Source organism: Centroberyx gerrardi, chromosome 22 (assembly GCF_048128805.1).
Source record: "Centroberyx gerrardi isolate f3 chromosome 22, fCenGer3.hap1.cur.20231027, whole genome shotgun sequence".
In the NCBI taxonomy this organism is placed as follows: Eukaryota; Metazoa; Chordata; class Actinopteri; order Beryciformes; family Berycidae; genus Centroberyx; species Centroberyx gerrardi.
The window spans coordinates 21,591,372-21,615,010 of record NC_136018.1 but is presented as its reverse complement, the minus strand read 5'-3'; the positions used below and the strand labels follow the sequence as shown (position 1 = coordinate 21,615,010).

Below are 23,639 nucleotides of genomic sequence, written 5' to 3'. Positions count from 1 at the left end.
CAAAGTGTATCAGCTGATGACCTGACCTTAGGACCTGCCTGACGGTCTGCTATTCATTTCTGTTGGTCTCGTGCATGGAGAGACCGTCACGCGGAACTCTATTCCAATTTAATGCAATTTAATTTCTTTGCTTATCGACAAAGAAATATATACCAGGTAGCGCATGGCGTAACAGCTTTCACGAATCTTTAGGATCCACTTTTCAATTCGGTGTGCATCCAATACACCAAGCAACAGTTATTTCAGTGCGATTTCAACTTGTAGCCCTGGGTCGCCTCCTATTTTCATAACCCCCTTCCACCAAAACACAGCGCGGAGGGCGTTAGCAAGTGTGAACCAATTCCAAAAAGTGAAATGTTATTGAAATAAACGCTGCTTGGTGGATTATATGTGTGCCGAATTGAAGAATGGCTCGTAAAGATTTAGAAACGGTCCGGAGTCATATTGTATGGGGTGTGCACCTTTACCGATAGTCAATGCGACATTAAAAAGCGAGATTTGTAATGTAGTTTGGCGTGACGTTGTCTCCATGCAAGAGAACGGCAGTGCTATTTGGCCACAGGCGGTGTAACAAACAACTCTAATGGACACTACTCTCTGCCTATTCCCTTCCACAGATTACAGTCAGTCTGTTAATCCTTTAACTGCTTGCAAAAACGTTTCTGTTCTACTCACTATTCCCTTGAAAATTTGTCACGTAGCTCAAACTTTTTGCTTTGACGTGAGGTGAACTCACACTGGAATCAAAGATGGTATGTTTTAGAAGAGGAACCACTTATTAGTAAAAAACAAAACAAAACTTCCATCTTCCAGTCTTTTAAAGTGGGCGTTAACCTTCACCATGCTCAGATAACCTTTGGTAGCTGTGGATGTTACCAACGCATTCGGTTTAGGTGTAATATGGTCCATATAGGCAGAGTGAATGTCACATCCAGTATAGACTTTTCTACTTTATATAGCATAAATAACGAAATATAAGAAGTTTTGATGTCTTGGACATTGTAGAGATTTCCCAGCATACACTTGACAAATCCATCTTTTCCTCTCCTTGATGTGTGATGTAAGTCTATAAAACAAGCAATCGTTTTTCACATTATAATGTTTGCAGTCCGGCATAAAATACACACATGTCAATAGTAATTCCCTCGCTATGTACCTCATGTTAGGAACCCAAACAATAGATTAATTATACAGTAGATGATGAATATAGATGATAGATGAATGATAGATGAAGTTTTCTCAGTACCAGTCAGTCTAAAAGTGATGGTTCTCACTTCTGACTACTTCCATCTTCCCTGAAAACACCATTAGGCAGACTAGACTGCTCCTTTTTTGGCTGGGAGTCAATGAAAATGTCTCTCACTCGACCAATATGCTTTTTCCTGTCATGTTTAAAGGTCTTGGTAAGCTTCAAATAGTGGCATGAGATCCAGACGTGTCATTGATTATTCTCTAATAATTATTATACATCTTACAATATAAATATAATTATTATTATTCATGAGTATTGTAATTTTAGACAGTTTTACAAATGTGCAAGATTATTTCCCCGCCCCTATGCATTTCCGCTTTAGCAGACAAGGGTTTCTATAGGCTGGAATAGCATGTGCAGTATCTTTCCTCCTCCAGCATCTTTGCCAGTACGTATCAACAGAGAACTTCCATAATAAACCCTTGATGTCTTTAACAGAAGATATTGGCAACAGTCGGCCATATGCCACTACTTTTCCATTAACGCCAATACACTAAGAGCAGACTCCGGTCTGTTTGGCAGTTCCTGGAACAGAAGGGAGAGTGAGCGCTCTCTGCTTCTTCCTCCTCTCTGCTGGAATGCAACATCAGATGATAAGGCATCAGAGGGAGAGAGAGAGAGAGAGAAGTGGTCACATTGTTGTAAGCTGTTGCTGCTGCGCCCTTTGTTTTCTAGCACGGAGCGGTCCAGGCGGGCGGGGCTGCGGGCTCTAATGCTGACTGCAGCAGCTTCTTGGTTGTTTTTACAGGAAACAGAGCCGGATAAGAGCAGCACAGTAACGCTCGTGCCGGTTCGTTGCAGTTTGCATAAGCCGGATGATTTGAATGCGACAACAAACACGATGTCCGCTGTGAAAAGGTCCTCACAGATGAATCACTCCGACGTCACAGCATCCTGTTTTTACTCATCCTTAATAACAGCAGGGATGGCAGCATAGTGATGAAGTGTTAAATCAAAAGGAGGGTAACTCTGACCTCCAGTCTGTGATCATCTACGACCAATATGAACAAAAATCTGTTTTAGAGAAGCATTGGTTGTACTATACATATCACTCTACTAATATAGTGCATACATATTACCACTTATGTAGTGTTAAATAAAACAGTCGGACAACTATGACCTCCAGTCGGTGATCATCACAAGATAAACAACCACCAATATAAACAGATATCAATATATTTTCAGTAAAGCATCAATTTATGCCCCCCCCCCCCCCTTTAAAGACCCTATCCTCATATCTTCCATAAGTTACTTACATGATGAAGCCTATACTTTGAAAGTACGTTATAAAGACTCATTTCAGCCTAAAAACGTGGCTTGACTCTACAAGCCACGTTCCACAAATATAACGGTGAGTAAACTGACTCTTAGGTGTGTTTATCCTCCACTACATTCCTGGTTAGTCACATTCGGAAAGGCTTTGACAGGTGATACACACCAAAATAAAGCGAGTCAAAACAAATCCAGTTCCAGTCCCTGTAACAAGGGATGGGGACTTTAGTATGTGACTCACACTCGAGTCGCACTTAAAGTCACAATGAAATAAAAAAAAAAAAAAAAGGTTTTCACCTTGTTAGCTAATTTTCCATGTCATAATATACACCTAATTAACAATAAATGCCAGAACATTTACAAAATTTTCATTTTCTTGTATTTTTATGTCAGAATCCCATTACTTTTACTTCCTGGAAAAGATTCTATTTTTAATGGTTACCTCTTGCTGTACCAATAGCCGTAAATAAAAAAAATCCAACCAATAATTCCATCACAGATCTTAGAACAATCGCATCTCACCCATCAAATAAAACTGCCATACTCTCCCTAACTGATATCCAAATGATTTACACTTTTAAATGATCCCTTTTCAATTTCAACATGTTCTCAAAATGCTGTTTAATTGGGACTTTAAATCACGTACAAATTGACTTCTGACTCGACTCGGACTCTAGATTAGTGACTCATGAACAATGGCAGTCTGAGAAAGAATGGCATTGTTGCACTCTATGAAAATAAGTGTTTATTTTTAGGTTTTTAGGCAGCGCATCTAGCGTCGCTCTGATGCACAGACTAACACGACAGCAGCACGGCATCAGCTGCGGTGCCTTTTGTAATAACTTTTGGACACAAAAGGACCCAATTAAAGGACTGCAATTTGTAAAGCCTGCAGTATCACAATAAAGGATGCTGGATCGATGATGTCAAACTTTATCAGACACCCGAGAACACACCAGGATAGGTCAGTTTTAGCATGACACCTGTGTTACTGTAGGTAATGTTTACATGTGTCACCACTGATTGAGAGCTAGCTGAGAAAGAGTTAGGAGGTTTCATTGTGTTTTTTTCCTATTGCAGGGTAGTGTAATACATTGAGTGATTATGTACATTTGGGGTTCTTATCTATACCTTAATTTAGGTTACATTATCATTTTATTTGACCAGTACCTGATATTCAAATAGCTAAATAAGACATATTATAATCAGCTGGCTGTAAATATCTTATAACTATGATATGGTTTAAGCAGACCGTCAGAGACTTGAGACTTGACTTGGAGTTGCACAAAGTGATTTGTGAGACTTTTTCTGCACTCTTTGCTGTAATTTCCCTTCTCTGGTGTTCATACCAGTTAAGAATGTCCAAACTCCGTCAAGTGCGAGCACAACTCGATCAAAAAATCCTCCTTAGGTGCACGGCCAAAGATTAATACATGAAGAAAGAAAAGCCAGCACTCATAGTGCTGGCTTTTCTTTCTTCATACCAGTTAAGAACACATGAAGAAATAGCTCAATATGAGCATCGGTCCAGACTTGGTTCATTTTGTTATGCTAGGCTTTACAAGTATGAGAAACTGCTGTCTGTCAGATGTCAACACCTGTCTCCTTCTACCCATAAACGCTTGCGTTTTGGGGCCGTTTCCTGTAGTTGGTTCGGATTACGTTCTCACTCTTAACAAACCCCATTGCAGTTTTCCTGGAAGACGACTGAAACTCTTAGCAGTTTGAATGGCGTTGTTGTCACCTGCCCAAACGAGCCAAATCAAAGGCGTAGATACTTCAGTGTTCCAATGAATTGCTCCAAACATGCTTGAACACGCCCTTAGAAGGCAAGGAAGACGCCATGACGTCTGTATATGATCATTCTAGGGGTCACAGCAATATTTGCTCCATCTGTTGTATGAGTGCTGTAACCTCTCTGGCCCTTGACGACCTTACTATTGTTTGCTTGTAATCTTGGTAATCTAGGAATTGAAGCTTATTCTACGCTTGCACTCATTGTTGTCAGCTGTTCTGGATAGGAGGGTCAACTAAGTGTCTGAAATGTCAAAAATGTAAATCCCTCAATGGAGTTTTCAGTGATTTCTGAGAAAACCTCTGACAACATTTGAATTTGTGTGTGTGGAGGGGGGGCAAACTAATTGGTGCTTAATCAAGTCCAAATTTATAATTGAGCATATTTAGCCTCATTTAAGTACTTACCCCAACACGCCATCTGGATAGGTTCGCAAATTGAAAATGAGCCCACAGGATCCAGATGGCATCGCAAAGTTAGCCGTCAAAGACAAATTGTAAAAATCCTGCTTGGAAAATCCTAACTTTTGAAAAGTCCCCCCAATATGGCTTCCAGAAGGCACGTCGCACCCCCTGAAAGTCGGTAGTCTTTTCTAGCCTGTAAAAGTGCCGACAGTGGTTCACAGTGATGTCTTACCTTTGGTTCAGAATACGTCCCTGACAGATGGAAGTCCTGTCCTGTCCCCCATGCCCAATTCTCCCGGCTCCATGGTCAACCAGTACCGCCTGGAGGAAGAGGAGGAGCGGGAGGAAGAGCAGGCGGCCGACACCAAAGACATCTTCATCACCGTGGACAATCCTGAGAGCCACGTCACCGCCATCGAGACCTTCATCATGTACAGAGTGGCCACCAAGGTGAGTGTGCAGTTGTTTGTTCTTGTGCCTGTACATGTGCTTTGATGAAACATTTCAGCATATAACACAGAAGCTTTAATACATACAGGTCAATCCTTAGGTTTATTCCATTTCCAGTTGCACTTTAGGTCATGGTTGGATATTTGACGATTGAGTGACTGAATAAGTTAAAAATTACTACAATTATAGAGCTTTGTTTTTCACTATTATTATTATTAAAAGTTATATACCAACTTTTGAAACACCTGGTATATTGGTTTGCCGATATATGGGGCAGATGCTGGCCTTGTATTAAAAATCAGATCTGGTTCAGTCAGTGTCGTCCACCACTGATATGATGGATATGATGCAGTTTGATTCATCACACATTTATTGTAAAATTGATTCATACTGCACTGGCTGTCCATGGGAAGCCCTTAATCTGAATTGATTCTAATGGAGCGTTTTAGTGCCCCATGGTCTAAATACTGTTTCAGCTTTTCCACCCTGGCAAGAATAAAATTCTGGGGGGAAATACTGAATACTTTGAATTTTTTGGAATTATTTGTCATGAAAGTGGTCAAAATTAAAGGTGTTGAATATTGGGTGACCCCAAAAACCCCTATTGTTCAAACCCTAGCACTCGTAAGTTGAATCTGCACGTCCGGTCAGTCAAGCACCCTGATATTTGTGTCTCCCTTCAGACCACGCGGAGCGAGTTCGATTCCAGCGAGTACGAGGTGCGCCGGCGCTACCAGGACTTCCTGTGGCTCCGAGGCAGACTGGAGGAAACCCACCCGACGCTCATCGTCCACGTATGTAGCAGCGCTCTGCTCTCATCACGTCTGTGGGGCATACTGATCTAATTTCCCCAAAGGGATCATTAAAGTTTCATCTCATCCTTAAAATTGGAAGGGAGTCCATGTCACAAGCACTGTGTAATTGAAGGCTTTAATTTCATTCCAAAACCCCATATATCTATTTTGGAAATAAAATTTGCTACCTGAAATCCTTTACGTCAATATTCCAGTAGATGATTTTATTTGAGAAAACATAGTTCAGTGACCAAAAGTCTTAAGATTACTTCAGTGCTAGGTTTAATAGTTAGGATGAGATTGATTTAACTATATTTTAGATATTTTACTGATTGGTTTATTGATTGCATATTTTCTTGCTTAATTTATCAATATTACACTGGTTGTCTATGTGACGTCTTTAACCTGAATTGATTCTAATGCATCATTTGTATTATTATTATTATTATTATTAATAGTAGTAGTAGGTGGGTTTTAATGGAGACTTTTGGTGTCCCATGATGGTCTAAATGCTGTTTCAGACGCCTCTCCACCTTGACAAGAACAGAATTCTGTTGGAATGAATATTTGTAGTTCTTTTTTTTTTTTACATGAAAATGGTCAAATTCAAGATATTGAATATTGGCGCAAAGTATCGGCTATCGTCAGCTTCAATCCAAACTAAACAAGTTGTGGGGACATATTTTACTCACTAATACTTACATACTCAGATGATCCACTAGTGAGGCAGCAGTTTCAACTGAGTTAGGCTTGGAAGTTTCTCCTCGTCTGATAGATGGGTTGATATATTGATGGACTGATTAGATGAATGGTGCTGAACTTGTGACCTGCACCGTCCTCAGCCGCTGCCGGAGAAGTTCGTGGTGAAAGGCATGGTGGAGCGCTTCAACGACGACTTCATCGAGACCCGGAGGAAAGCCCTGCACCGCTTCCTCAACAAGATCTCCGAGCACCCCATCCTCTCCTGCAGCCAGCACTTCAAAGTCTTCCTCACCGTACAGGTCACACACGCGCACACACACACACACACACACACGTTGAGAATTACCAATGTAAACCAAAATCCAATGGTGTTAATCTGACCAGTATGTTCTTCAATAAGCCACATTTTCATTGAACTTGCGAGGGCCTGACACAACTTCACACTTTTGAATATCATGAGTGTATATAGAATGAAGGTTTACTGATTTAAAAAGATGATTAATCTCTCTCTTTCATAAATTAAGTTAAGGATTTATGAGTTTACCCTCTGAGCCCACGCAGTTCTTTCTAGGTAATTCCTTCCTGATTTCCTTTTCAGCACTTAAAAAAATTACTTGGGTGTTGGGGCTGGATGGGAGAATTCTAATGCTGTCTGAATACAATTACTCTAATAAATGATTTTGCATCATACTTGATTCCTCACAGCACAAAAATTCCTTGCTTAGAAAGCTGCCTGAAACATCTTTTCCTGTTAAAAAAAATAATAAAATGGCGACCTGGAAATTGCAGGATTTATTCTTGCGATTTTGATGTTGTTTTGATTAACCAGCTCATGTCTAATAGCCCACATTCAGTAAGTCATGCCCATACACATCCAGCATCACCATACCCTGGTCCTCTACCACTAAAGTAGATTAGTAGCTTAATTGTTAGACTTTGGCTGTGCGTATGAAAGCTCTCCTTGTCCATGTCTTCAGTTACAGCCTGATTATGTCTAGACTGCAAACATAAATCATACTGTCTCAGTTTCATTCCACTAATCTACAGCTTTGCTCTCACTTTAAATGGAAATAAGAGCACTTGTTTTTGGTCTGTTGTATGTGTGTGTGTGTGTGTGTGTGTGTGTTTAGTCTATAGTTTTGTGAGGATAAGATAAACTGAAGGTTACTTCAACCTCTGCGTTCTTTACCAATCTTCTTTTGTGTCCTTTTACATCCCTAAGTCCGCCATTTCGCCATTCATCAACATCATCGCTCAGCAGAGTCACTGATTCAGGCAGAGTCTTCAGTGATCTTCTTAACAAAAGCACCAAGGCATAAACTGAAATCCTCAACCAGCAAATGGCTAGTGGGTTCAGAATTCCCCTATCCTATTTTAAGTTCCTAGCTGCCAGAGTGGTTTTCTAAGCAGAAAAGTCTGACAGAACACCAGCTGGCTACCTGTAGACTTACCAGCCACAGAAAAATTATAACATTAAATGCTAAATGAAATAGGAAATAGGGTACATAACAGGCTAGAGGATATTGTTTTTTTTCTTTCTTTCTTTTGTTCTGGTTCTGGGTGACGGGTGACGTCACCACCTGTTGAAGCTGACGTCACCTGGCACCAAAGATCAGCCAATAGCAGATGGCCATTTCAGTAGCATGCTTTTTGCCATTAGATGTCAGGCTTTACACAAATTTGGTTTTGGTTTTTAATTCCTCTTTAATGGACTCTCAAAAACAGCTTAACAGCTTATTCAGAATAGGTTAAAATAAAAACAGCTTATTCAGACTAGGTTAAGAGATAAACAACAGTGCGGTAGGGTTAGAGCCTAATAAAACAAAATGACATTCAGCCTGCATAGCCAAGGTTCCTCTTCTAAACAATAGCTGCTATGACTATGAACTTCCCAAATAGCAACATTTTCATCTCAGGAGACATTTTGCTTCCTACTGGAGGAGTTTCAGATTGTGCCAAAGCGCATGTCGTTATAGTATCGCTATCAGGACAGCTTCATTGGATGGACGCTGATCCAGATACCACAGATACTATTGGTGCACCTCTAATGTAAGGCTTTCTGTTGGACCGCTGTAGGAGTTGACGCCTCACAGGAAGCAGGGCCCCGGCTTCCTGAGCCGGATGGGGGAGACGGTGAGGGCGGTGGCCAACTCCGTACGGGGTCTGAGGAGCCGGCCAGAGGAGTTCACGGCCATGCAGGAGTATGTGGAGGACTTCAGCAACAAGATCTCCTCCCTGGACAAAGTCACCCAGAGGATCATCAAGGAACAGAGAGGTACTCAGAAGCTGTAAAACATGACCTCAAACACATCACTCACTAAGTGCGTCGGTTTTAAATGTGAGAAATCTGATCAGGAGCAGCTAATGTGTCCAGAAAAGTTCAATCATGGCATCTTGCCGGATTCGAATGACTTTGAACGCGAGAGCACTTCCAAGTCTAATTGTCAAGTCATTCCGACAGTTCTGACGTGAATGCAGCATGCAGCTCCACCTTGTTGCATTAGCGTTAACGTAGTCCTCTATGTCTCCAGAGTACCTGGACGAGCTGAGGCAGTACAGCCCCACCTACGACCAGTGGGCGGAGTCGGAGGAGGAGCTGGCGGAGCCGCTGAAGGGCGTGGCCGGCTGCGTGGAGCGCTGCGGCAAGGAGACGGAAGAGCAGATCGGCCATCTCTCGGAGGTGCTGGTCCCTGCGCTGCACGAGTACGTCCTCTGCGCCGAAACACTGAAGGTGGGTGGGAACGAGACTAGGGTTAGACCCATATATCATGTCAAATGTTCATATGGTAAAATCCACCCCTAAAAAAACACTTCAACCCTGTTTAAAACAGCTTTTAGCGATGTACCTTGCATTTCTGAGTCCATTTTGTTGTTTGGTGTATTTTTCTTATTCCTGTGGATAACTGGACGTGATGCCAAGTCGAGATATTTCCAGCAGCTACAATGGAGTTTAATGGCAGAAAATGTTTCAGCGATCTAAAACGTCAACCGTAATCATCAGGTTTTCAGTCCCTCAGAAACAAAGAGAGAGGGCTTCTTTCTAGAGCTGCCATTTTGCATTGTTCAACAATCGTACAGGGAGAAATCCATCGTAGAAGAGGCAGAGAGACCAACTTCTAGACCATAAAGGAAGGCATTCTGGGAAATGTAGGAAATCGCTAACTTAAAGGGTAACTTCGGTATTTTTCAACCTGGACCCTATTTTCCCATCTTTTTGTGTCTAAGTGACTAAAGGGGACAACAATTTTTGAAATTGGTCCAGTATTGAGCGAAATCGCTTCAGCCGGCAGCCGCGAAATGGGCTGCAATGTAATCCGACGGGGCAAATGTGAACCGTCAATGTACGTCCACTAAAAGTGCTTGTTTTTGCCACTGACAGGCTCAGATTGTTATTATAAGTGTCTGACAACATTATGGAAAGGACCCTACAGAGAAATGAAACGTTTCTCTTTACCTTTCTCTTGATCCGGTCTGTGTGTAACCAAGTCTTGCTCAAGTCTCGCGAGAGTTGAGTTGTTGCAGGAAGTTACACACAGACTGGAATGGATTGAACATCACATATTGATGATATACAACAGTGGAAGAGTATCTAAGGGTGGACCAGTGTAGTATTGGTCAATTCATTTACATCAACATATAAATTGCATCTGGGCCATAACCCATTTTTAATAAAAGGCTAATATCGGCCCAATATAGCGGCTAACCAATGTATAGGTCTAAATAGCAGTGAACTATTGAATTCAGTGAATTCTGTATGAAATGTGATTTTGATCATATTATAAGTAGTAACGCTACTTGCTCTGTGGTGGTTTCTCCACTAGGCTGTGATGAGGAGGAGGGACAACATCCAGGCCGAGTTTGAAGTCAAGAACGAGGCGCTGGCCTCCAAGAAAGTCGACCAAGAAGCGGTAAGTGCAATACACACACACACACGCTGACAGAAATCAGACACACACACACTCCCTCCCACCCTCCCCGCTTCCCCTCTAAGCCAGCCGATGCGTTTGTGTGTCCCCCCAGTCATTTTCCCAGAGATTAGGTGTAATAAAGTGAGGCACGGAGTGAGGCCTCTCCCATAGAGCCGCCTTGAGCTCATATTGGGGAGGAGGGGGGAGGAAAAGGGCTTCCTGGGAGGATTATCTAAATAACCAGGCTTGTCGGCTGGAAGTCTGTCCTCAGCTCAGCGCCACTCACCGGGAATAAGAGCTGTCAATATTATTTCACACTGTAAGCCCGGCAGCTAATCGCGCCGTAATGAAAATTCCCATATCCTTTTTAGATGATGGCTCGCTTCAAATGTCAGGAGAGAGAGAGAGAGAATGAAGATAGCAAGTTGGGAAGCAAAGGACAGAGCTATTTTTGACTTGAGGTGTGTGTGTGCGCTTGTACCCACATGCACAAGCTTGCGTATGTGTGCATTTACGTACCCAGGTGTGTATCCACCCCCACCCCTCCCACCCCCCAGCTGATATTTAAATCCATCTGTGAGATTTTAATTAAGGCGCAAGGCGGAGACGTTCACCTGCAGACTTCTATTATAACTTCCCGCTTTAATTAGCGATGGGTGTGAATGGACCGGCTTTCTTCTCGCCCTCCGTTTTGGAATATGTCATTCAGATTCTGCCTTTAACAGATCTCCGCTAATGAGAAGGGAAATGTCAAACGGACGCCTTTGTTACCGTTTCCAATGGGGTTCTTGATGAAGAAACTCAGGGGCCATAGCAGTTCCACATTTTGAACTGAGCAAGACCCCAGGTAACGGCGTTTCATTAATATTTAAAGGATCTGGCACTGATACCAGTAGTTTGTAATTAGTTGTGAGGTGGAAAACTTTCTAAAAAGGCCACATTTCAGGAATTAAGAAGATCACAGATGAAGCCCTGTGCATTTTAGAATTTTTAGGGTTTTTTTCCATGGCTTAACAGGTGATTGGGATGAAGTGTTTGGGTTTTTGAAGGCCAATACCAGTATTTTTGAATTGAAACTAATAGCCAAAATTTAGTGTTAATATTCATCATCTTTAAATTTGACCATTTCCATGGCAAAAAATGACAAGGATTCAGTGTTTTACCCCAGAATTTATCTTGGAACATCCCTTTGAAACTGCATTTTAGCAGCTGGTGACACTAAGGCTGCTTTCACACTGCAGCTGAAAGTCACATTTGACACAGATCTAATGTTTTCTATTCAGTATCAACATCAAAAAGCTGCACATAGTCACATTTTTTTTTCAATTGAGTTAAAACTAGAAGGCACACACCATAAAGCAGGATGTCTTTCTGTGTACTTCTACTTCAAACAACACAGACTAAAATCCTTACTGTGTAAATATTTACTTGACCTGTATTACAGAGAAGATACTGAGGTTTTTTTATGTAAGAGTCAGCCATTCAGATCCAGACTGCATGCGTTTGTCATGACCCAGTGCAGCCAGGAGAGGACGGTGCTGCTCCACTTTAGCAGCACATACTGTGGAAACAGGTCGATCTCTATTATTAGTGGACTGTTAGTCAATTACACATGTCTAGATTTGGCCTGGCTGAACCACACAGTCCATCTAAAAAAAACATTTAATCTCCTGTTCAGTTTTAAATCTTACTTTTCTTAAAACAGTTGAAAAATTCTGCCACTGGGGTGAGATAATTCCACTTGATTCCAATGCAGTTTGATTTGTTTTCTACTAACAAGGGTCAATATCTTGAGACAAGGCAGAATAAGGTGGATCACTCCACTAGAATTGAGAAAATGTAACTCGATTCAAGCAAACAAGTTGATTTGCATTGGAAACAAGTGGAATTATCTCACCCCAATGGCAGAATTTTAATTTAATTTAGAATAAGATTTTAAGACTGAATACTAAATTTAATTAAGATAGATTTTTTTTGTTATAACACAAGTCATCATACGTGCATTATAAGCACCGAAGTGCTTATAATTATAAACAAAAGAAATACATAGGTTCCAGTGAGTGGTAAATTATAAAACATCACATGTATTAAAAACTGTTGAAATATTATTAGTGCGTCACAATGTCTTATAAGTAATCCATGAACTCATATTTTATCACATATCAAGTGATATGTAAAAGAGTCATGACAACTAACTATATGCATTTGCATTTACAATGAGCTGTAAATGTCTTGCTGTTAGTATGGCATGCTAAAACTTTACTTGTTTCATCTCAATGTGACGTCTTTCAATAAATGATCATGAAACAAGGAATTGAATCTGGCAGTAAGACATTTATTTTAATACATGTTCCCCTGTTTCAAGCAAATATCTTTAAATAAGTTGTTCTGTTGGAAAAAAAGTTAAATATCTACAAACCACCAAAATGATAAGCTTATTTTCAAATTATCTCACTACAATGGCATGATAAGATACAAAATAAAATCCCTTGTCAAGCTTGTCATTTTTTGCAGAAACACAACTATAAACTTGCACTAATTTTGTGTTCTGTCTCTCCCACACTACTCCCACTCTCCTGACACACAAACACACACACACACACACACACACACACACACACACACAGTTGAGTCTCCATGGATGTGGAACAAGCTGCCTGTCAATCACCCTGCTTCCTCTTCTGCATAGCACATAGCGTGTGTGTGTGTGTGTGTTATCTTGGTCATGTTTGTCCCTCCACATGTCATCTGTTTAATTGTTAAACCAGTGATGTTGTTGAGCATCACCACAAACAGGCACTCAGTAGGGACACGCACACACACACACACACACACACACACAGTGATGGATAGAGCTGCTAAGGCAGCCACAGCCTTGATGAGGTGGCTGGATCAATAACACTGCAGTAACAAGCAGGCCGCTGAGATCTCCACTGTGTGTGTGTGTGTGTGTGTGTGTGTGTGTGTGTGTACATGCCCGTGGATAGGCCCATGTACAGCGTGCTTGATTGTGTTGTTGATTTTACTTCTGTAAATGCCATTGTCACTCTAAATGTCAGGCAACCGATCCATGCTGAGACTCGGTGAATACAGCTACATACAGTAGCATGATAACAATGTGATTATTACTGCAGTAAGACGGTTAATACCAACTTACTGGCAGTTGGTGTCTTTTACCATGCAAACCTTTCTCTGACATATAGAAACATCTGAGAGTTGCGTTAGCCTAATAACTTGGTGGAAGAAATTACGTCTTTTAATATCAACATATTGGATAGTGAAGGGCAGAGTTGATGTCTATAGAGGCTTTACAGTTGCGTCACAAATCTCCCAGCAACCACAGCTGGCAACAGGGAGGTCTACTGGAGAACTGGCTTTGCGCAAATAAAGCCTAAATACATAACAACCAGGCTAGAAAAGGAGAGATACCTGGAAAGATTGTTGTGGTGTGGATAAAGTTCAGTTCAGTAATGTTCTAATTAAAAGTGAATAGTGTGATAAGGTGGATTTGTTTCCAAATGTATGTTACTGTGACACAGTAAACTGTCTTGTCTTTAGCTCTAGTCTCTACTCCAAAACACTCTGAGTTGTAGCTTGAGAAGAGTCAGCTCAGTTAACCTGAACAAACTGTTAGCTAGCTAACTAGCCAGCAAGCTAATTTAGCAAAGCTGTTAATGTTAACGTGCAACAAACGTCAGTGTGGCCAATTGGACTGGATTGTTTTTTAAATACTCTTCACATTTATATTCATTATTATTTAGTATGGGTCCTCTACATGAAGACCTGCTCACCCAAAATGCAATCTAAGGGTTTGTGCTTCTTGTTCATGCCCAAGTTCATTGTCTTTCCATATCTAAATATCTATAGATATTTATGAAATGAAATATTTAGCTTCTCAAATATGTATGTGTTCACATCACTTGCATTCAAGAGTGTGTGTCCAGAATTGGCCACATCTCATAAATTCTGAGATTTACAGATTTACTAATATAAATAATACTCATGATAAGTACTTGAGAACAAATACTATTATGAAAGATGGTAATAAAACCTAATTTGTCACTGAAACAAAGCCTTCCTGATGCAGTGAACGTTCGCTCAGTATCTAATATCTATGTGGGCCCTAATGTTTTAGTGGCCACTAAATTGTTATGTGCCATTACACTGTGGAGTAAAACTTAATGTCTTCAAACTTGTGACTCTCCCAACTTATTCGTAGTGAACAGATGCACCGTGGTCAGCTATGGGGGTCAGCAGAGGGAGAAATCATTTTAATTCATATGGACCATTTATCCTTATAGTTCACATTTACTACCACTCTTTTAGTCTAAGTTTATTGTCCAGATTTAGGGCTCCCATTCTAGCAAAAAGTCCACATTAGCACTGTAGCACTGCTGTGGTTCATACTGTCCACAATCCACATCTCCACATCATGTTTTGAATAAAAATGAATAGCTGTTTCAAGTATACAATAGATTAGGGTTTGACAGATGTGGGGTTTTCAAGGCCGATATCGATATTTACCGATATTTTTGGATAGACACTGCCGATAGCCGACATTTTGGGTGATACAGAATTTTTATTATTACACAATAAATGTAATCAAACAAACTACATCACATCCCTCATATGGGAGGTGTATATGTATATAAAAAAAGAAAGAAACAGAAACTGAAACACCTTGGATCCAAAAGTGTTCATACCCTTCAGTTACTACTTATATTTATGTTTGTCACCTGAAACAAATACCAGCAACTTTTGTTCATGTAGTAGCTGAAGTGCTGCTCATGAATATTATGTGTCCATGTGATTTTCATTTGTGATGTTGCTTATATTCTATGTTGTCTGCTTCACTTATGTTTGCCTGTCCCTTCTTGGCCAGGCTGCTCTTGCATAAAGGGCCTCTTAATCGCAGTGGGACTCTGCGGTAGGAGTAAAGGTTAAATGAACATTTTACAGTGAGATTGCTGGGCTTTCACAGAGCATACTGTACGTGAGATGATCAAGGCTCTTGGGCACTTGTGGCATTTCTGGATCGTAATTGAATTTTCCACACTGGGACAGTCGGGGAATCTAAAGGTTGTGGAATTTGTGGAATATCAGGGACATGTGACAAATGATTCACTTTAAAACGCTTTAAACGAACAAAACAAAAATACAAAATGTACTTTTTGAGCTCTTTTGACAAAATATATTGTACCGTATGGCGGCCACCAGAATGGGTTTACATTTGAAGGTTTACAAACCGAAACGTGATATATTCATTTAAAAAAGTTACTTGAAATTCTTCACCCTCATTACTTGCAAAATCTAGATGATTTTTGGAAAAACAGATGGCAGGCTTGAAAGCTTCTTAGCTCCTGTTTGAGATGGGAACCCCAAATGGGTTAAAAAGCCTTTATTCTATTCAGCTATTCATTATGAAAAGTCAAGCCAGATGGTTTTCACATCACGTTTTTTTTGCAGCATATCCATGGAAATTCATGGAGAAGTCAGGGAATTTGACACAAACATTTGATTTGTTTGAGGGCTGGAACCCAAAATTAGTTTATTAGGACCATATGTGTTCTAATAAACAGATGATGGTATTTAGTAGATGATTGTGATGTTTTCTTTGAGGAAGCGGTCAGTCATTGGTTTGTGTGTTTGGTTGGCAGATGAAGGAGGAGGTGGACGGTCTGGCGGACCGGGTCGAGTTCGCCAACAACGCTCTGAAGGGAGACTGGTCTCGCTGGCAGGAGAGCATGAGGACTGACCTCAAATCAGCCTTCGTTTCCACCGCCGAGAAGAACGTGGAATACTACGAGAAGGTGAGCCGGGCCCAGATCAGTGTCCAACCTCAGTATGTGATACAAGGCAGACCATGCTATTTAATATCTTTAAAATTTTAACATTTTCATGCCAACAAATTCCAAAGTTGTTTCCTGCAGAATTTTATTATGGTCAGGGTGGAAAAGCCATCTGGAGACTGCTTTGCACAGAGTGATTAATGTTTCTTATTAAAATTAATGTTGTGCCAAGAAAACGAGAAATTTTGATTTTGATTTACAATTAATTAGTGCTGAAGAATTTAAATCTCAAATCATTAAGTGAATGAGCATTTAGACCATGGGACACTAAAACTCTACATTGAAACCCAGGATAATCATAAAATATTAATGATGATAAAACATTAATGCATTTTCAATTATACAACAAATGTGTAATCAAACATGCATCATATCCATAATTTTGGGGGTGGATAACAATGATTGGCCACGATCCAATTATGAATAAAATCCCAATATCAGCCTAATATGAACAAACTGTATGCAGGAAAGCTGAAAGGCAAAAGTTTTTTTTCCCCCACAATGTGACAACTAGCTGTAGAACTAGTGAAAACCAGCTTAGTACTAGTTTCAAGCTCACCAACTGTTTTGTCTGTGAAGCTGACCAATAGAACAGCTTAAAGTATCAAACCCAAGTATATCAATTGTACATTCAGTTGTACACTCAAACACACACACACACACACACAGCTCCCCTTAAATGTCTCTCCACAGTTATTAGCCTAACCACTACTATAAGCAGCTCACTTAAAAATCGGAAGATGTGCACAATACTATGGAGCTCTGAGGCAAACACAAGTTATCGGAGCAACATACACGACTCTAGAGTGATATTGTGCTGATTACACTTTAATTAAAAGATAGCAAATTTTAATTTCTCACTGCAACACGCTTGCAATGAGCTGAAAACAGTCAATATTGTCAATACTAGCCAAGTAGCTTAGAGTTTTTGGCCCGGTGTCCACCTCTGATAGTAGTTAGGTTGATTACATATGTATTGTAGAATTGATTAATACTACACTGGTTGTCTATGGGAAGACCTTAACCTGAATTCATTCTTGTGCGACATTTTGATCAGATTCCAAGCAAGTACATATAAGTATGTTTTATTATTATTATTAGCCTGGGTTTCAATAGAGCTTTAGTGTCCCATGGTCTGAATGCTGTTTCAGAGGCTTTTCCCCCCTGCCAAGAATGCATTTTTGAGGGAAACGCTGACTGCTTGTAATTTGTTGGCATTAAAATGGTCAAATTTGAAGATAATTGTCACAAAATATTGGAATCGACCCTCAGAAACCCACATCCGTGAAACCCTAGTTTGAATCATGGCTGTTTCGTTGACTTGCCTTGACATAAATTTCTGAGAGAGCGGATTTAAACTGAGAGAAGAGGAGGATAGAGAAGAATAGAGGCAGGAGGGGGGCGAATACAAGAGTAGAAAGAAAGAAAGTGAGCGAAAGGGAGGGGGAAAAAAGAGAGGGAGAGAGGAGTGGAAGATGCAGAGAGGAAGAGACAATCCCAGATCCAGATTAACGAGCGGGGAGCCCAGCAGAGACAGCGGGGAATTAGACGCTGCAAAAAAAAGAACAATGGAGAGAGCTGGAGCGAGAGAACATAACGGCGAGAGGAGAATGAAACGATGAAGTCGTTACGGTAACAATAATTTACTCCTTTATAGGTTTTGTTAGTCACACTGGAGTCTAAGCGTGCAGTTAGGGCAGAAATATGGTTCAATTTGCTGTGGATTTATTTCAGTCCTTGAAGCTGGAAGTTTGCCAGCAGAGGGTAGCAGCGCTTCACAAATAATTGGCCTTTAAAGGGGCTGTCAACTCTAATCATTCCTTTGGATGCAGTCGTGTCTTCTCCCAACAGTTAAAGGGTTTTTAATGTCTGCTGATTATCAAGCACTCGGCCGTAATTAGCTGTGTGTCTGTTCGCCTGGATTGTATTTGGGATGAATGAATGATGCAGGCCTGTTCTATCAAAGTACTCTTTAGCAAGACACTTAACCCCCCAACTGCATAGTTGCTGTAGCTGTGGTTGTACTGGGCAACTCCAACTGCCCAAAAGTGTAAGACTGGTTATACTGGGTGGTATGTGATATGATTGATATCAATATCACGATAAGCATAAGGATTTTTTTCAATATCGATATACATCAGTGATTCCAAAATATGAGAATATTTGTATTGTTAGATATGATGTTGTCCAGAATTCCATGACTATCTGTATTGTAGGTAGAGAGATAACAGAGAAACTATGATCCAAATAGTCATTCTTCTACATTCTCTAATCGTGTTAACTTCTTGTAAACGAATTGATGCTGAAGTTTAACAATTCATCAATTTGCTGGGGACCCCCTGGAACCCCCTCAAGGACCCCTGGTGGTCCCCGGACCCCACGTTGAGAACCACTGATATACATCATCATATGACTTACATATGCAAAACCACGTGTTAAATAATCACATCGAACTTCATGGTAGGTGTGATGTCAAACAAAAACAGATTTTCAAAGAATGTTCCTTCATCACCCATTTTCTCAGTTTTTAAACAAAAATTGCTTGTTATTATCAGTTTAGACAACAGAATTGTTTATCATGATATCACAATATCATCATATCATCGCCCAGCCCTACTGGGCGGCTCCCAGTGGCCAACAATAGAAGACTGTGGTTGTACTGGGCATCTCTTAGTGGCTGACAGTAAAAGACCGGTCATACTGGGCAGCTCCCTAAACGTGTGTATCTGTATGAATATGAAGGAGGGTGTTGCTGGAAAAACATTTGTACTTACTCAACCTTCCCTGTTCAACACGGTCTCCAGTGTTGACAACACACAGCGAAAGCCGGTGGTATTTGGGCGGACTGATCTTTTTAACAGCGAGTGTAATAATAGAGACGGCGCGCGTGGGAGACGTCCTTGTCATATTTCTGGTGTATTTCCAGTTCGTCTCTCTGCTGTCTCTCCTGGCCTTTCCCCGCAGCAGCCCCTGACACAAACACTCATCACTCTGCCAGGCTGCCCCCGGCAAGCAAATGCAGTACAACGAATGAAGAGTACTGGTGTGTGCGCATATGTGTCCGTGTGTGTGTGTATTCGCCTGATACAGCCAAAGGGCATTGGACGTCTGCACTAAAAAGCATTTCTAATGCACCCACTGAAAATCATTTGTTAGAATTTGGGCTTTAAAAGATTGAGTGTGCCGGTTTCATGGATACGGCCTTGGACTTCAGAAACTCAATGTTATACATACACACAAGAGTTGATAAATGATTAATAGTTTTTTAACTGGGTATCTACACTACACGCAGTAATACCTGAGAGGGCATCATTTTCGCTAGTAGGTAGTGTACATGGGATTTTGAAGGCCAATACCGATACTGATAATTTTAGATGGAAACTGCCAATAGCCCATATTATGTGCTGATATTAAATGTCTTTAAATTTGATCATTTTCATGCTAAAAAAAAGTACATGTATTCAATGTTTTCCGCAGAATTTTATTCTTCTCAGGGTGGAAAATCCTCTGAAACAGCATTTAGACCATCATGGGACACTAACACTTTTCATCGAAATCCAGGATAATAATAATAATAACCAAAACATATTTATGCATACTTGTGTGGAATCTGATCAAAATGTTGCATATAATACATTCAGCTTCCTATTGATAATCGGTGTCGTGTTAATCAGTTATACAATAAATATGTAATCAAACAAACTATCCATATCCATCATATCAGAGGTGGACAACACTGACTGGACCAGATCCAATTTTTAATAAAAAGCCAATATCCGCCTGTGCATGTTTAAGAATAAAACCCCAAAAGGAAGCAAGAAGGATTGACGAGTAGCTCCCTCGTTAACACAAAAAATGCTAGCTATTCTTTATGGGAACCATCAACACAGTGGGGATATGTTTTTACCCATCAGATTGTTCGGCTGAAACTACACAGAAAAGTCACATGGCACGTCCTTGGCTGGTATCACTGGTGGGCAGAGACATCACCAAATGCTCAGATCCACACAAACACAAAGGGAACACTGGTCAATTGGTGCAAATGTATTATTTAATAGAACAGAGTTAAATAATAATAAGCTACATGCAGCAAGATGACTCTATAATAGGCTAACCGTGCGTTCACACTGCGAGCCGCTTGGTTGATGGGTCACTCTGTTCTGACTGATTGTGGGCGCTGCAGCTAAAAAGTGTTGGAGGAGTTAACATTGCATTAATGGAAAATAAAAGAAATACTTGAGAGCTTAATGTCGACCCTAACAATGGACGCAACCATTTTCGTTTTTGAGACGTTTATTCCTCTAGTCTTTTAAATAAAAGTTGTAGAGAACTGTGAAACTTTGAATGGCTGTAATCAACTTGATGACCGCCAAGCTTGTTGACTGTCCACATATCAGCTGAGTTTCCCTGGTCGCTCAGTTATACAGCAAATGAATGGACTTCCATTGGCTTGTTGATTGTGTTGCTTGCAGTCTGAATGCACGGTGGAAGAGAACCTCGGCAATATTAGTTGAATGCATTAGTTGAAAATAATGTGATTTGAATTTTGAGGCTGTTTAAATGTACATTAAGTGCACCTCAACGAGATGAAATGAAATATTTGATATCATAGTGTCCCAAAACAGCAAGATATCACATAACTGAACTGACCAATTAACAGCAGTGGTAGTGTCAGTGTTGTTGGAAAATGTCCTGGGTCTATTTCTTGTATGTGTGTGTGTGTGTGTGTGTGTGTGTGTGTGTGTGTGTGTGTGTGTGAATAGTTAATTCAGTAGTTAATGATTCTTACCTGACAGGATCTTGGAAACCTGTCTCGTCTTCCCGAGTCTGTTGTCACTCCTCTTGTTCCCTCTGCCAACCAGGGAAGACTGCTAATCAATCCAGCTGCTTTTAAAAAAAAAAAAAAAAGTCGCTTCAAGTAGCTCATCCATTATCGGCTAAAGACAAAGAGAATCTAGATCTACAGCAGATAAAACCCATCACCCAGAACTTTTTCTCCTTGTATCGCCCCGGAGCTAGCCATGTTTTTGATGAAACTGCTGTGAGAGACAAGTTTCTCTTAATGCGAGCAGAGCAACTTCTTGTTTGAAGGCTAGTTTGAGGCACTGGGATCAGTCATGCCCTGTTTATAATGAATATTCTATGACTCGCATTATTTGGAGATGTTTGCACAAGCCAGTACATTAACTCTAGTTCTTAGCACAGTATTCTCTACATTTATTAAGCAGCAATGGCCTCCCCATTGCTACAGAATTGCTCCCATCACAAGAAAAAGGCAATCAACTCCATTACAACAGTCCATGGTGATATGAAATACCCTTGACTCTGAGATTGAAATCAGGATACAGAACCCAAAATGACCTCTACAACCCCCATACTCCAAAAAAACAGGGAGAAATACTGTAGGATCTGATAGGATAACCTAAAGGTTAGAAAAGCAGGCAAGTGACTCCAAGTTTCCAGTTTGAATCCATTGAGCGGCTTGGAAAATACAGGTGGGGAAGGGTAGACAAGAAAAACCTTCGTCCCAACAACATTGCCCTTAAGCAAGGCACCCAGTGTCCAAGCGGTGGAGCTGCTCAGCGGCCAACCGTAGAAGACTGTGGTTGCACTGGGCAGCTATCTGGGGAGAATGTGTGTAACTGCATTCGTAAAGCGGGGCAGTGCTGAAATAGAGCATGCATGCTCAGCAAAAAACCCTTCCTGGAATGAAGAATGTTTCAAAAAAATGTTATTCTGTTTATAGCATGAAACCAGTTCATAGAGGAATGCACATTATGGTCAAAAGAGTGTCAGTTCTTGCGCTCATACCTATAGGCCAAAGAAGAAAGGGTTACGCCAGTTTTAATGTGTTGAATGCACTTCTCTTCTCTCTAATGAGAGAATCCATGTTTAAAACCAGTGCTGTTTTGCCCCGTTTTGGACGACGAATCAGAGTTGCAACTGAAGTTTATGTTGCAATATGGCGATTGATAACGCATCTAATCGGCCTCATCTCCGTGACTCACTTGACTCGCAGGATCCTTAGTTGAACTCATAGTTTGCCGCAAACCAAACTTCCATCGAATAGAAACGCTTTCAACTCCTTAAGTGTTATCCTGGGGTTAGAGTTTGTTCCATACTACACAATCTACAAACCATAATTCTCTTAGTGCGCCATGGAGACCGATCAGAGGATGAGGACAGTGGCGCGATCATACCACTCTTTGGTATGTGGTGACATTGTTATTCAGGTGCAGACGTGGGCTACTGTAGCCATGGGGCTTGTGAATGATTTATGGGTGCAGAACGCAGACAGGCGGCCTATAAGAATCTAATAAGACGCCTGTACCTGGGAGGGTTCGACGCCACCTGGGTGTGGTAGAAGGAGAGACTGCGAGATGGAGGAGGAAGGATGAAGGCGGCTGGGGAGATGGGAGGAAAGAGAGCAGAGTGCATAAAAGAGGAGGCATAAAGGGCGAGGTGAACGAGGAGCGTCGGGGAGCGAGGGGGAGAGTTTCACAGGACGACTCAAGGAGAGACTCAAAGATGAAGGGAGGAAGAGGAGGAAATGGAAGTATGTGGAGGAGGAGGAGGGAAAGTAGAAGGGAGAGATGAGGAGAAGGAAGGATTCTGCATTCATGTCACATGGGAAAGACCATAGATATGATCTTCTTTCCGGAAAATACTGTTCACCTCAGCTTACAGCTATGCTACTTACTCAGAATTAGTAATCCTGATTTCCCCGACTTCCTGGATTCCGACATCACCAACAAGGAAATGCTTGTAGTCAAGTGTAGAAAATAATGTTTTAATTAAAATACCATGGCAGGACACAACTGCTTGCTGGTTTGTGGTGGACACTGCAATGTTTGGTTTGCTGTGAACTCAAATGTATCATCACTAGGGGTGTCACGATTCTCCAAATCCACGATTCGATTTGACTTTCGATTTTAAGGTCACGATTCGATTCGGTTTTCGATTTTAAACTTTTTTTTTCAGCACTGACGGCTATGCCATTGTTAGAATATCGAGTCTTGATTTGTAAAGATCAACAGATCATTGGTTTTATGCCCTGACAACTGTCATTTACATTTTCAAATTCTTCTTGAGAAAAAGATGGTATCAAGTGTGATATAACTGCCATATTTTTTTTTTTGGAATGTACCACACTAAGGCCATATGGTCAAAGTTTTTCCATTTAAAAAAACACAACTTTCCCTTTAATTTGGTA

At 40.8% G+C, this 23,639-nt stretch overlaps 1 protein-coding gene across 1 annotated transcript in view; it reads left to right on the top strand.

Annotated features, from left to right (window-relative positions):
* Positions 1-23,639, top strand: part of snx7 (sorting nexin 7) — a 36,788-nt gene that overhangs the window by 429 nt on the left and 12,720 nt on the right. Inside the window, exons 2-8 of the mRNA XM_071924067.2 lie at positions 4,967-5,173; positions 5,857-5,967; positions 6,810-6,968; positions 8,746-8,944; positions 9,201-9,400; positions 10,491-10,577; positions 16,235-16,387. Of these exons, the coding sequence (XP_071780168.1) occupies positions 4,967-5,173; positions 5,857-5,967; positions 6,810-6,968; positions 8,746-8,944; positions 9,201-9,400; positions 10,491-10,577; positions 16,235-16,387 (1,116 nt within the window). The remainder of the gene's footprint in view (positions 1-4,966; positions 5,174-5,856; positions 5,968-6,809; positions 6,969-8,745; positions 8,945-9,200; positions 9,401-10,490; positions 10,578-16,234; positions 16,388-23,639) is intronic.